This window comes from Anser anser (assembly GCF_964211835.1).
Source record: "Anser anser genome assembly, chromosome: Z".
Lineage (NCBI taxonomy): Eukaryota > Metazoa > Chordata > Aves > Anseriformes > Anatidae > Anser > Anser anser.
The window spans coordinates 50,722,313-50,738,531 of NC_139723.1; the positions used below are offsets into that span (position 1 = coordinate 50,722,313).

Here is a 16,219-nt window from a genome sequence, read left to right on the forward strand (position 1 = left end):
AAAAAACGGCTTTCAAAACAGCACTGGTCACTTGCAGATTAATGTCATGCATCAACATCATGTCTTTGACACGACATTCTTAAAATTTAAGATTACTTCTTTTTTTCTTTTTAACCCTCCCTGCCCCCCCAAGCTCTTACCTCTTTTAAAAGCTCAAAGTTGTCCTCTATTAAGGAGATCAAAGATGAACATTCTCCTGTTATATTTAAACACACTTCACAGAAGCATATCAGTTGCAGACAAAATTGAGATAACTGGTCTTTCCAAAATGCAGGATAGCGCAACAGGCTGAGGAATAGCTCTTGCAGAAAAAACAACGCTTCTGTAACTTGTGGCAAGTCTTTAAGCTGTAAACAGGTAATTAAAAAACACATTCTGGTTTAGTTGCCCTTCCCGATCTATGCAGGATTCCCCCAGCTTTAACATTACTTCTACTAGCTCTACAATCTTTTCATTGCAAATATTATTAAGACTTTGAAGAAATACCTATGAACTAAATTCAGCAATCTCTGATATAGATTACTACAGAGTTGACTGATTTAAGGTCCTAAAATAAAATTAGAAACACATGAATGAATAAAAAGGTTTCTTGGTAGCTGATGAGAAGAATCCCATGCTCCTCAAATGCAGTAGCAAATAAATTCAATTATTGGGGTTCTATCAGCCAAATAAAACAAATTGTATGGGGATTTCACACAGCAGGTATATATTCTCGTAACAGAAATATCCTAGAAATATCCTAATCCAGGATATTTCCTTGTAATGCAACAAAGATTTAACATATGTCTCAAAAGAGAAGGGTAGTGGTATTTTCTTCCTCCAGAGCACTATGTAATTCAACAGTTACAAAAAAAGAAAAGCTATACTCAAAGAAGTGGCATACCCCAAAGCTCTTGGTGATATACTTAAAAGCCAAGCAAACAGTTTTCAAGTAACAGGTTGCCTTAAAATGCTAATTTCTCAGATATGCCTACAGCACTTCTACATTTCTGCACTTGAAAGTTCCAGTTCCAGGCAAACCTTGCTGTTCTGCTACAAACCCTGGAGCCAGCATTAGGATAACACAGCAACCTTGCCTATTCTTGATTTTTAGTCCCTTTGAGTAAATTCTGTGAATCGGCTGCTCTAACCAGAACCCTCATGCCCACTGAATTCTTCAGCAGAAAAGTCTGCAAGTGACCAACTGTACTTTTGACCAGTGGTTGATATTGTAAGGCAGTATGATTAGGAAGCATTTCAGTATTTCTACAGTTACAGAATGACAGAATCGTTTAGGTTGGGAAAGACCTTCAAGATCATCAAGTCCAACCATCAATCTGACCTCCTGAGTCCCATCACTAAACCATGGCCTTTAGCGCCACGTCTACACGTCTCTTAAGTACCTCCAGGGATGCGGACTCCACCATTTCCCTGGGCAGCCCGCTACAGTGCTTGACCACCCTCTCCAACAAGAAACTCTTCCTAATATCTCAGTACAGAGGATTAAATGAGGCTGACCTTAACGGAAGTTTAAGAAGAACCCGGGGTTCAGAGAAGAAAGGAGAAAGAATGACAGTACATTAAACATGCTTCTTCAAGCAGTATTTCCCTTTCCATTGTGAAATTATCTCAGGCAAGGCAGAAACATACAATGGATAAAACTAAAGTATTCGCAGAAGTTTAAAAAATGTAACTCAATGTTAGTTTAAAAAAAAAAAAGAGCAGAAGTACCAATGAGCACAGAGGAAATAAAGGTTCATAACTGAGTTTACAAGTTGTCTTCGGTGCCATTTTGTGGCTAATTTTTACCAAGTCAGAATCTTGGTCATACATTAAGGACACAATGTTACACTGAAAATCTCGTAGAATAAAGACAGAAAGTCAGAAGCATCCCTATGACTAAAAAGAACAGCAAGTACCTGTCATCACAAAGACTAGACCTGAACCATGACAGATGTGTATAATACAAGTTATTTGTCCAAAAGGTTGTGAGAAGTAGCTACCAGTAGAAAATATACTTTATCCCTAAGGAGGAAGAAGTTACCAGATTCCTTGTGGCCTATTTAGTTTGACATTATGACTATTTTCAAACCCTCTCTAAGACAATAATACCACAACACATCATGTTTACTTGAAACTAAAGATGGTGTTCTAACTGTATTACAGAGGAAAGAAAAAGGTACACAGAGAACAAAAAAGCTTGACCAATGTCACAGTAAAGCATGATGCAAAGCAGAACTATTAACTTGAATCAATACCCTAGACCTAAAGGAGACAGAAAAATTAAATCCTAGCTCCAAGCAAATGTCATTGTCAGCTAAAAAGTACATTCAAAAGCTTCAGCATATTACAGAAGCGCTAAGTTTTGCTTTCAGATCCATTAATTCCTTTTGTTACAAAGAGGGACACAGAAATACCTAGAAGTACTTAAATCACGCTTCTCATATAGTTTGTTTCATTTTAATACAATTTTTTAGTTAACAGAACAATAAAAAACAAAAAAAAAAAAAACAAAGTTTTTGGCAAATAGACTACAATTTAACAATATTCATGGGTATCTCCTACAAGATTACTATATGTTTCCTGAGCAACTAATGGCAAACAGTTGTTGTAAACATCTTTCAATTTACATCTTAATAGGCAGATTTAAACACCTAAAAAAAATCACTTTTTCCTAGGAACAGACAGTTTTTTAGATTTCTTTACTATCAACAAAGGAGGTCTACAGGAAATGGAAGACAGTGCTATATTTGCACACTTGAAATGCAGTAATAGTACTATCACTGCCTTGATAGCATTCATAAAAGGCAAGGTCAAGCAACAACTCTACCTGAAGGTGTGGAATCAAATCACATAGAAGTTGAAGAATCTGGCGTTCCAGCACAGATGGTGCTTCAGTGTGCTTTGGACCACGTGGCTGAAGTAAAATCCTAAGTAATCCCATTCGCAATTCAGCATTTTCCCGTAACTGAGATGGTTCACAATACAGGTATCTTAGAAATGGAGCCATTATACCAACACAAGAACTCTGTGCCCTGCAGTTCAAAAAATAAGTTTGCAAGATTGCTTTCAACTATAAACTGAACAAGCTACAACAAAAACCCAAGCAATGTGAGATTCCCTGGGTCTGCAATAATTTACAGGATACAATTAACAGGAAGGTTCTACGAAAAGCATTAGTAAATCTCACCAAAAAAAGTTTGACTTACTGGCACAAAGAACTTACATGAGATCACAAACAGCAACTACACAATGAAGTGCATTCGGATAAGACAGTATTTAAGCATGACTATGATTTGATATATACTTGCAGATCATGACACATGGCTTTTTTTTTTTTTTTTTAAGTCATCAATTCAAGAAAGTGACTTTCCTTGCTGAATGTTCCAAGAGACTATTCTATCATACTGAACCAGTACTTGGATAACACTATTCGGAAAAACTTTGAACTACAAAAAATGATTTAATTTAAAAAGAGCCATCCATTCCTTCCTAGTTGTTTCCTATAGTTGTTAAAGACCATTGGCCAAAAACAGGTGGTTTAACAAACATAGCTTCCTGACAAAGAATTCATCACAGAATAAGTCTTCCAGTTTGACCATGTTACAAATACCAGCTGATCTTGACATTATTAGAACAATCAAATTAAGTTAATGGTCAATACCTTAAAAATATACAGAAAATCAAAATTGTTTCAAACAAGACTCAGCCCTAATGTAGAGCTTGAACATGACTCCATAATAAACCCACATCAGTGTATTCTCAGTCTAGAAGTTAGTCCACAGAAACCTTTATACAAAAAGCAGCAAGGAAGTTTAAGATGTCTGCCGTTTCAGTAAGATTAACTCCTATTTTAATTCCATATAAACCACCAGCAACAAATTCACAGTTCATTCCACCAGTCCGATCTCCAACAAGACTCTTCATGAGTCCTGGATTTAGCAGCTGAGAAACAAATCTGCAAATAATGTTTTAAAGACTCTGATTTTTTAAATTGAACAAAATGTTGTTTTTTAATTTTTTTTTATTTTTTTTTTATTTGAGAGTCTCACTGCTGATCACATAGCTAAGGCCTACCAGAAATTTAAGAGATTAATGAACTTATTTTACTTGTTTAATCAGAGCAACAGAATACAGAAGTCAGTTTCACTGTACCATTATTCTGTTGAATTTGCGCAAGTCTTTGAGAAAACAGGAGGAAGGAGATCCTTTTTTATCTGAAATGCATACATACGGCTGTAAAATCACTGAAAACATTTGTCTGCAAGGCTGCTACAACATTTGGTATCTTATACTGAAGATTTATTGGACAAGTTTCTTGGAGATGAGCATGAAAGAACGTTGAAGTTGTTGGTAACTTGGATATTTGTTTCTTGTTAAGACTTTTTAAAATATGAGTGTGCCATTGATTTTCAAGAATTATGCACCATTTGTAGAGACCTCATCCGTAACTATGAGATATAATCTCCCATGCTTTCTCTGCATCATTTGCATGTTTTGCTTATATCTGCATACTAATCATCATCTTCATCTAAGCAGTCAAAATCTTGGCAAACATACATCATTTTTTATCCCTGTAAAACTCCACTTGCCAAAATACACTGGAGAGCACAGTTTCCAATGGGATTGGTAAACTGTTTTTCCATTAGTAGCTCAATTACAGTATCCATGGTATCTGGCATATAACAGGGATCCATTTTTTTTTACTATTATTCTCTGCACTATATTATATTCTAATATATTATTTACTATTATGAGACTTCATTTTTACCTCTGCTTACAAAAGCAAGTAATCAAAATTGATTGTTTTCAAGCAAATTTCCCAAAATATTATCAACTTTGCACAAATTTCTCCAAATCCATAAAAAAAAATAACACAGAAGAGTTAAGAAAACAAAATTAAAACCTGGATTCTTACTGAATCATCTTATTACTTCGTTGTTCTGTTTTTAACCTTTAAATTGTGTCATTACATCTTATAATTATCTGTTTCGAAAGGTATTCTTCTTACTGCTTACATACAAACCTTGACCACTGCAGCTACCTTCAAGAAAAAAATACACTGACACAATTCAGTTATCCACATTTGTTATTTTTTGTTCATTCATTTATTTACCTCTCTGGACACTGTTGGAAAAATACTGTTATCTGTTGCAGTAGAACTGGCCAGCAATCAGGTCTGTTTTCAAGGACAGTGATTAATGGATGAGGACTGTTCCTGAAATACAGAGAAATCATATTTGGATCTACAATGCAAAAAGTGAGCGTGCAAGGTAACTATGTTCAGAATAAAAGCAGCTGCTGAAATAGACAGTTTTCTTGACTCATATTAGCAGTTCCCTTTACCAGCTTTGCTACGACTGTTATGCTATCAAATGAGCACATTTTGCTGGATGCTTGGGAAACATGATTAAAATGAAGAGTCTATTTGGAAAGCTTTGACCCACTTCTATTTTTGTTTAAAATCAACACTTAAGGATCACTGTTTAGTTGTGTTGCCTGACTTGCACTGGTAGCAACACTAGGCTCCAGCAGTAGTGTCCAAGTAATACCCACAGAATAATTTCAACCAAGGCACACTTCACTCCAGTCTTTCAAGCACATGTACAAATATGCTTGTGAAACAAATATGCTCATGTGAAACCAGAGAGACCATTTGTCCTGCCAAATACTTCAGATCTCACAACTGACTATCCTTCCCCCCAGTCCTTTTTTAGGGGTAGGGGGAAGAGAACGGCTGGCCACACCAGCAGCCTAGAAACATGCTCTCTTCTGCCAGCCCTGTGACAACTGTCGCACTTGAAAAGGCCATTGAGGCCTCAGAGTCACCTGCTCTTCTCAGATCCATCTCTTATCACCAACACTGCCCCCACCTCCAGAGTCCATGACTGAAGGCCACCTACAACACCCAGAACTGCTAAGTTCCCATTAAACAGTGACTACCCTTAAACACTGATTACTCCCACCAAACAGTGATAGGAGCAAGTGGGAAGAGAAGCTGAGCAGGAGGTGGGGGGAGCCTGAAGTAACCTTTTTGTTCTCTAAGAAGCAAAAACGAAGTTATTGAACTACAGTATGCTTGCATGAGAAAGGAAAACAGAGTACTGGAGCCTGAATATTAAATTTCCTGGAGAGGTGGGGCACTGGAAAGAACTGCTGACGTGAAACAAATTCATCACTACCTCCAACACCTTTTTCTGGAGTCACCCACTGTCCTTGCCATGACTGGCTCCCTTACTCTCGCCTGCTTGCTAAGTATCCTCTTTCTCCCCGGTTCCCTCTTCTGCTTCAGCCAACTACAAGCATGGTCGCGTAGACTCTTTTCCGGGACACCAACAGCTTAACAGCATGCGTCTGGACACCTCCCTGCTCTCAGAGCTGAAACAACATTCCTAATAGCAAGACAGAAAAGTTGCAAGGGGAAAGTCTTGCTGATTGCTACAGATCTGCTAAACACAAGAAGAGAGAGCACAGCTACGGGAAAAAATGGAAAGGCAACAGGTGTGCATATATCACTTAAGGCTGGCAGACAGAATGCTGCCATAAACCTAGAAACTGCATCTGGTGAAGAACACCACCTTCGGCTTGGTTAAGCAGCACTCCTGTTTGCATGCTCGTCAAATCTGTGCTACAGACTAAGAGACCTGGTATGCACTGATTGTGTACTGACTGTCTACAGTCAGTATTACCTACAAAGCACTGAGTTATCTGAAATCCACCGATTTAAGTGGTACATCTCTCCTCTTGCCTCAGACACTAGGCCTTTTAAATAAAACAGTAAGAAGGAATTGAGAGGGACACATCCAGCACACACATATCCAACATATACTAAGGCTCCTTGCAGGTGTTTGCAAGCATGATTTTCATGCATGAGAGCTGAAACACTACACTGGAGAAGCTGTTCGTTTTCTTAATACACTGTTAATTTCACTACTGAGTGATGCAGTCAAATGAGTCTTTTAGAGAAGATTTATAGCAGCATTTGGTTTGTTCACTTTTGTTTTTTAAAAAGTAGTGAAGACCAGAAAGTCTGAGATCTGTAGCAGTCTTTTTGTTACAGAAGACAACAAAAAATTAATTTAGACACACTCATATTCAACGGCGTTGTGCTACGAACACAAGCATTTTCAGCAGCACCAAACAAATCCAGCTACAAGTGAAGTGAATTGAGATCTGCAGGAATCCCATTAAAAAAAATAAAATAAATAAATGCAGTGTCATTAGATACGGCAAATTTAATAAAAAATTTTAGATTTTGAAGAGAAAGTAAGTTTTGTTCAACTGTCTCTTTCTTCAAGAGCTTCAAACTACATTGGATCTTTGGGTGCAAATATGTAGAAAATCTTGCTTTGATTTAAAAAGCATCTTTTGTTATGGAAGCATATTCACGCAGCAAAAAAAAAGTTTTGTAATATGCTTTTAGGCATGAAGAATAAGTTTTTTTATTGATAGAGACATAATTGAATAATATGAGCTTATGGATCTGAGACCAACTACAAGGTTATCATTCCTAAAGACAAGTGGAAAATGGAAATGTCTTCCATCTCTTTAATTAATCTAAAAGGAGTGCAATTTAAATTACTGTATTTAAATCTCTAAAAAAAGAATTAATTCACATCACCAAAGAAAGGTTGAGGTAGGAAATGACCTCTGAAGGCCATCTGGTCCAACCCCCCTGCTCAAGCAGGGACACCCAGAGCAGGTTGCCTGGGACCATGTCCAGGTGGCTTTTGAAGATCTCCAAGGAGGGAGATGCCACAGCCTCTCTGGACAACCTGTGCCAGTGCTCAGTCACCCACGGAGTGAAAAAATGCTTCCTGATGTTCAGACAGAGCCTCCTGTGTTTCAGTTTGTGTCTGTTGTGTCTTGCTCTGTCACTGGGTACCGCTGAAAAGAGTCTAGATCTGTCTTCATTGCATTCTCCCAAGTAGCTTTCAGCTTACTCAGGTAGCTAGCTTAAAAAAAAAAAAAAAAACACAGTCACTGGAACAATTCACGAAGCACAGAACATTTTTTTTTTTTTTTACACTGAATTCTTCCCTCTGCTCCTCAAATAATTTTTCTTCTAAAAAGGTGTGATTCTCTTCAAGAAAATATGCAATTTGAAATTACAGGGATTTTCACAAGACTGACCAATGCGATGGACTACTTACAGCACGTTCAGAAAACATATATTAAGTAAGATCATAAGGATGCAAGCATTCCAACTCTGGCATTCATTTGGGGGCTAGAGGTGTCATACTTGCCATATTCATTACCCTAAAATTTGTTTACTTATATATGTGGTCTTCAAATGTCCACCTTCCTTGATTCTGCAAACACTTGAATTAAGAGTATTCTACAATCTGTGTACAAAGACTAGAAATAGTAAGGTTATTGTCACATTGTAACTTTCCAAGACCACACACAGCATGCCAGAAACAAAAATGTAGTTGCCTGCCTACCACTAGAGTCCAGCAAATCATAGACAGGACCATTTTTGACACAGCAAGCTAGAAATAGCACAACTCATACCATGCCAGAACCTTGAAAGAGTGCAGCCAAGTACAAGACATACAGTGTGACAGCACCTGCTTATTTCACAGAATCACAAAATCGTAGAACAGCTTGGGTTGGAAGGGACCTCAAAGATCAGAGTTCCAACCCCGCTGCCATGGGCAGGGGTATCACCCACTAGATCAGGGACACCTCCCACTACACCAGGTTGCTCAAAGACCCAGCCAACCTGGTCTTAAACACTTTCAGGAATGGGGTATCCACAGTTTCGCTGGGCGAAATTTCAATACCTTTGTCATTATTTTAAGATTTAATTAACTTCCCTAACAAGAGGAGTGTATCTTCAGCCATTTAAGTGCTCCTATGATGCTGAGATTAGTGAAACCTTTAAAAAGTAGGCACACATGACAGGTCAAGTTCAAAATTGAGTATCCAGAAAAAAGCTCAGTATCCAGAAAAAAACAAACCTTTTATGGCAAATTTTGTGTGCTCTGATACTAACATAACTGCAGTGAACTGGACACTAAAAGAAAGCTGTTAAGCTCCACAATGAAAGAGTGATTAATAATGAAACATCAAAACATGCAAACCAAAAAAGTTACACTTGGTAATGTTTTTGGCAGTAGGAGAACTAGGCACGTACCAAGAAATTTATCTTCAGAAATTTGTCTTCAGAAATTTATCTTAAGGATCCCTTGCACAACAGTATGAAATGCACATCATTATAATTCTTCTATCCTAAATTATTGCCAGTGGCTTCAGAATAAACTAAAATGCACAACCAGACAAAGATATCCAGCTGTAAATACGTGAGTCCCTAGGGAAACAATGAGTTGTCTTATGGAGGGACAACAACAAAGCAAAAGATATTAACTTTTAGGTCACCTCAACCTTTTTGTTCCATCTCTGAACATGAGAGCGCTCCACTCTGATTTAGAGAACAAATTCAGTGATGAATTGCTTTTTCTGTAAGAGGAAACAATGTCTGCAGTCAAAACACATTTCTATTCATGCCACTGTAACCCTGACCCTTTCAGAAACATGAGGTAGTACTTTATTCCATCTAACATGAATTTTGAAAGCATTTTTCTACCTTCTCTAAATTTTGATTTCAGAAAGTTTGTTACAAGCTAAATACATGGCAGAAACAGTTCTCCAGAATTTTTTAGACGACAAAACCATGCAAAGTGAATTATTAATAATAACATAAAACACTAGTCCATTTAAAAAAAAGTCAATGGCTTCCAGCAAAAATGTGTAGCCAAGGTCCTGTGAGTGTCTGCCATAACCCAACTAGACTGAGGATGCTGACAAATGTTTCTCATAAAAATTGCTCTTCCCTGCCCTTCCACTCCATTCAGCTTAACGTTGGGTTACTGGACAGGCATATTAATATTCACAGGAAACCAGCAGACAACTTTATGCCAAACCAGAGAGAGAATTAATCCACTGGGAATGCTCAGTTCTCACCCAAAGTGAGAATGACTTGCAGGCTACTTCTGTCTCTGCTACAGCTGGTCCCAACTTCATCACAAAAAATGCAGACCATCCCATATGTGAATTTAAAAGTCACATCAATTATTTCACACATCCTTACAAAATAGCATATTTGGTTTGGTATTTATCTGCCCTTGGAACAGTAGTTATTCAGAAAGACAGCAATACTTACACAGCTTGTGGAAACAATTAGGAACTAAATGATAAATGAGGCTGTTCTCTACCAACTTACTAGGGTAAAAGGAACATTTCCTGCTTTCTACAACAAGACAGACAATCCCTTCCCTATTTTCCAAGGTAGATTTGCTTAAAGAAATTGGAGAATCCCAGCCTTAAAACTACAAGGGCTTCCCCAAAAGAAATCAGAAAACATAACCAGACAAAATTCCCCAAATTGCACATTATTTTCCCCCATTTCTTTTCAAGATCTGTTCACAGTATTGTATCATCACAAGAAGACGTATTGTAAAAGTAGTTCTATTATCCATAACTATCATTGGCCTTAAAGCCAAATCTATTTTTTAGCCCATAATATTGTTTCAACACACATCCAAAGAGATGAGAATCGCAAACTCCTTGTGAACACACTTCTACTTTTGAATCTTCATTAATGATTTCTGTATAGAATATTTTTGCATAGCTGACAGCATAACATGAGAATAACATAATGGGATGTTTCTATTGGTGAGTACAATTCTCCAATTTCTATCAGAAACTAAGTTTTAATGACAGTCACACTTTAACACTCTGGTGCAATATACTAGAAACACTATAGCATATGATAGAATTCAACTATAACATTTGTTACTTAACAACTCATTGAATAAAGACATACCTTTTTGTAAACAAAAAAAAACAAATGCCAGATGTCAAAAATCGGAGCATTTTGACCTACTAGGTACTCAAGACTAAGTCAAACAACTAATGTTACGTTTGTCTTCACTGGAGTAAAGCAGAAGCAAAAGGAAAAACAAAAAAAGGTATTGGCTAAGTCTAAGACATGCAAGTCTGCTGTTGATTCTCAGTTCTCTATTAATTGAAATAACCGTAAACAATTTTGAATTATAAAACTTCACCTTTTGCTTGTATGCTACCAGCATTTTTCATTTTGCAAGGGAAAAATAAATAGTCTTTTTTTCCCAACTGGAGAGAGGCTGTTCCTGTATTCCAACCACACCCTACTACCTACCCTTTTTTTCACATGGAGCCTGGATTAAGCCCCTTTAACTTGGCCTCTTCTACCATGAGACATAAAAAAAGTTTATTTACTACAGAAGAAAAAGTTTTCAAAAGACTTCCATCTCACTAGCGTTCATTACCTGCTTTTTCAATTAAAATTGTTCTTTAGAAGTATGAACTTTGTATAAAGAACTGATGTAACCAGAAAAACAAAGACACGCAGGAGTTCAGGAATGCAAATACATCCAGCTCTCCAAAAGTGTTTTCCACTTTACCTAAGCAAAATGAAATAGTGAGGAAAAGACATGACTCTCCTCTACTTAACAGTGCCTTTTATACTCTTAAAGCACTAGAGCTACAACATGTTATTGTATCTGTTCCCTGAATAAAATCAAATTTGAAAAACATGACCAGAGCTTGGATCTTCTCCAGATGAAGAAGACACAAAAGTAGCTGTTAATATCAGCACTGACTCATGGTTTCTCTAGAGCTGGATGAAATCACCAAGATGTACCCTCAAGAAGACTGCTACTGCACGACAAGCTGCTTTTTATTAGTAGTTCTGAATGCATTTTGAAATCATTTATTTTTACATGGCAACCACTTTAACTGTAAAAGCATTTAGTAACCTCACTTTGATAGCAGAAACAAAGCTGGAAAAATAGGTAGAGGAAAGTGGCCCCCAGTCTACCTAACATAAAAGGACCATTGGCAATCATCAAGCTACGAAGTATGCATAAGTCCCAGTATTTATTTGTTCTTTTTCTCATACAGCCTTCCTGTTGCCATTGCCCCTCTTGAGCTTCTGGTGGTTGTCTTATCTCTCTACTATTAAACTCCTTAAAACTTTCAACCAAATATCACAGAATCAGAGAACTTTTTAAGTTAGAAGGGACATCCTGAGATTATCTAGTCCAACCCATCTGCTCAAGCAGAGTCAGTTAGAGAAGGCTTCCCAGAACTTTGATCATCTCCAAGGACAGAGACTCCACATCCTCCTAAGCAACCTGCACCAGTGCTTGATCACTTGACAGTCAAAAAAAAAAAAGTATTTTCTTGAGTTCATATGGAAACACCTGTGTTCCAATTTGTGCCCATTGCCTCTTATCCTGTCAATAGACATGGCTGTCTAGGTAACTCTTCTTCGTTCCCTTCCATCAGGTATTTATACACATGGATAAAGTCCCCTTGAGCCTTCCCTTGTCCAGACTGAACAGTCCCAGTTCTCTCAGCCCCTCCTTATACGAAAGATGCACCAGTCCCTCCACCATGTTTGTGGTCCTTTTTTGGACTGTCTCCAGTAAGTCTCTATCTTTTCTTGTGCTGACAAGTGAGCAGTAGACCCAGCACTCAGATGTCCTTCACCACGGCTGAGCAGAGGGGAGGATCACTTCTGTCAGCCTGCTGGCAACCCTCTTCCTCATGCATCCCAGGCTGCTATAAGCCTCCTTTGCCGCAAGGGTGCATTGCTTGTTCATGGAAATGAAGAATATGCTGTTCTAAGTTATTCATGAGTTCCCTGGAAGTGATGAGTTCGCATGGAACTTTTAACTAAAGCATGTTTTGTTTCAGTATTTTGTGAAAAGAAAAAAGCTCAGATATACTCCATACTTTTCCTAACGAGACACTCAGATATGCCTAAGACCTTAAAGGAATTCCAGAGCTGGGTTAAAAAAAGCAGCAAAGAATCACCTCAGACAATTACACCATGACCATCAGATATCCGCACAAACTTAACTTGTTTCATGGAAGCCTTCCCCCTTAATGGTAAAACTGTCTCATTTGTTGCTGCTCACTCAAAGGAATGAATAGACTACTTCTGAAATAACACTGGTTCTCTGTGTATTAAGGATTTTTACAATATAGATTAAGCATGTGCAGTGATGGCTGTGACAAATTATTCCATTAATAATACAGTTCTATTAATGATTTGTATCATGAGGACTGTTAATTATCAATAACTTTTTTCCAAGACATGACCACTTTATGTCATTGAGTTTTTCTACAGGTGGGAACTTTGAATAACATCTTCCCCCGCAGCTAAGCATTTATGAAGGTGATAAAGGCTGAGCTCAAAAACAAAGCCTTTTTGTCAGCTAGGTTGAGTTCTACCCAGTCACCCGTCCTGCAACTCACCCAAAAAATATGTAATACTTAACTTTCTTATATACCCACTACTCTATCAAATTTGGTCAGAATTGGTTAGCAGGATCAAAATTACCAAGACAAATAACAAATAAAAGGACTGAAAGCCAGTATTAACATTTGTGGGGTTTGTTTCTGGAAATCAAACAAGAAGTGGTTAGGCACCTAAATAAACCAATGTGAAACTAACCTGATTTCATACAGATTCTGAACAGCCTCATCTCCGTCTCTTCCCAGTTGTACAGCTTGAATCTGTAGTAATTTCCAAATAGTTTTTACTAAACCATGCACATTCCTGTTGACAAGAAGAAATAAATTACCATCAGGTATTGATCCAAGTTAGTTGATTCTTTTGTAAGAGGAGGAATACAACTGACAGTCAAGAAGCCCTGAATTTTCCTTATGGACCTCCACACACCTGTCTACACAATTTTGGACAAGTTGTGTATCCACACATCTTTATTTTCCTTTTCACAAAATGAACAAAATAGCAGAGACAAGAATTAATGCACCAGTTAACACCTATGATGGTTTCTTTCCACCCAATCTGACAAGCACATGTGCTGTTCCCAGCTTCATGGACATTGGTACTTTTAGCACATTAAAGCCTAATAACAGCTGTTCTCTGAATACAAGCACATAGGCAAATATTCAGCACGGTACACGGAAATTTCCACCATGCCTCTGACCACAAGAGAAATCACCCAAATACCCTACACTGAAACTGATGTTCTCATAAAAAAACCACTTGAGATATCTAGTTTATGCTGACTTCAAATCTCAAGAGAATGTTATGTACAACAATTTTATCTCCATCCGCCTATGTTAAGTACACTTTCAGTGAAAACGCAGTATTTCTGAAAGTTTGATAGGATTTCCCCCATTTTCCAAGGAAAATGTTAATGAAGGTAATAAAGTCCACACAAGGGGGAATAAAAGCTCTCCTGAACATGCAGTAAGGACCTTAACAATTCTAGAGGTTGAAACTGCTTGGCTGAGCTCGTGAGGACGATCTTAAAATTTTGTTTTCTTCTTCATAATCAAGTGTTCCACACCTTTCAAACCAGACCACATCAAATCCAAACTAAGCCCTGTTTTAGAAAATAGATTGGATTCTATAACAAATCACTTATTATACGATGAAAATGGAGACAGAGAGGAAAAAAAGTCATGACTGATTCTTGGACTGTTCATCTAGAAAACACTATACAGTTAAAACATCATCCCCTAAAAATCTATTAGATAGATCACTACTCATATCACTAAAACACATTTATTCCTCCCTTTAGTGGAAGCAAAACGAACAGGAAGAGCTAACACAATATACTATTATAAAAGATCGCTGTTGTGGTTTAACCCGGCTGGCAGCTAAACACCACACAGCCGTTCGCTCACCCTCCCCCCTCCCTCTCTGGGATGGGGGAGAGAAACGGGAAAGTGAAGCCTGTGAGTTGAGATAAAGACGGTTTATTAAGACAGGAAAATAATAATAACAATAATAATAATAATAGTGATAATGGTAATAGTATTAACAATAATAATGTGTAAGAAAACAAGTGATGCACAATGCAATTGCTCACCACCCGCTGACCGATGCCCAGCCTATTCCCGAGCAGCCGGCCCCCCCACCCCGGCCAGCCACCCCTATATATTGTTTAGCATGACGTCAGATGGTATGGAATACCCCTTTGGCCAGTTTGGGTCAGCTGTCCTGGGTCTGTCCCCTCCCAGCTCCTGCTGCACCCCCAGCCTGCTCGCTGGCAGGACAGAGCAAGAAGCCGAAAAGTCCTTGGCCTGGTGTAAACACTGCTCTGCAACAATTAAAACATCAGCATGTTATCAGCGCTCTTCTCATCCTAATCCAAAACATAGCACCCTACCAGCTACTATGAGCTACTTAACTCTGTCCTAACTGGAACCAGGACAATCGCCACCTGACAAAGATAAAAAGTTGATTCTGTCATATATGGCAAAATACAGAAGGAAAAAAGAATTGAAGTCTAGAGGGTTTTTTTTTGGTTTGATTTACTATTTCCCCTCTTTCCTCCCTAGCAGGGTAAAAACAGATTTATCTGTAACTCCACTTCTCCATCAGTGAATGTAATACTGCAGGAACTCCCTGAATGGCCAGCTGGAAACAAGAAGTTATGCAGAATTCATGCAAGCCTCTCACAGGGCAGACAGAAACCATCATTCTCACTTAGCAGATGAACAAACTGAGATACAGTAACATTGTTTGGCACAGAATGCAGTGTGCTCCATAAAAACCTCCCTAAATTTTGGATTGATCTACGTACATTCAGACTTTGAAGTGATATCAAAAAAATCTGAACACGTATAAGGAATTTACATCAAAGGCCACTGAGACCTCATATGAGCACTGTTAAAAGACTGGAGTTTGCACACACTGGCTGGACCATCATCAGCTCAAAAACATGGGTTAACAACATGTAATCACAAACAAACGTCAAGGCTTGATATTTACAAGTACTGTACTGAAGATTCAAAAAATGGAAAATGCATAGGATCATATGATTATAAAATCAAAACCTAAAATTCACATCAAAGAAAACGGACAAACATCATTTCTAACTGCCAGATCTTAACTGAATCTAACACCACCTGCAGACAGACTCTTCCATAAGTTGGTAAGTTATGATAGGGAACATCTGGAGATTCCCACAGTGGATATCCCACCAATAATAGTTTAGATTCATATACCAGATACAGACAAAGAAGTATATGCACTCTTCTGTGCCTTTTATACTCTTGCCAATAGTGCTGGAAAACACTGACCCCAATCAAAACAGACAGAATGTGCTCCTGTTTTCCTTCTTTCTTCCGAAAATGGATCAGTTACAAAATGTGCCAGTAATCATTAAAATTACTGGCTGCCATGACACCTGCCTCTTGAAACACTGAA

The 16,219-nt window shown here is 37.9% G+C and overlaps 1 protein-coding gene across 7 annotated transcripts in view; it reads right to left on the bottom strand.

Moving 5' to 3' along the window:
• The window catches only part of FOCAD (focadhesin), a 122,306-nt gene that overhangs the window by 91,748 nt on the left and 14,339 nt on the right, over positions 1 to 16,219 (bottom strand). For 6 of the 7 annotated variants that reach the window (XM_083819238.1, XM_083819232.1, XM_083819233.1 and 3 more), the window contains 4 exons: positions 13,487 to 13,591; positions 5,096 to 5,197; positions 2,810 to 3,014; positions 141 to 347 (listed from right to left, as the gene is read on the bottom strand). In XM_083819238.1, coding sequence (XP_083675364.1) covers positions 141 to 347; positions 2,810 to 3,014; positions 5,096 to 5,197; positions 13,487 to 13,591 — 619 coding nt within the window. The remainder of the gene's footprint in view (positions 1 to 140; positions 348 to 2,809; positions 3,015 to 5,095; positions 5,198 to 13,486; positions 13,592 to 16,219) is intronic. The other variant, XM_083819237.1, reaches the window with a different exon arrangement.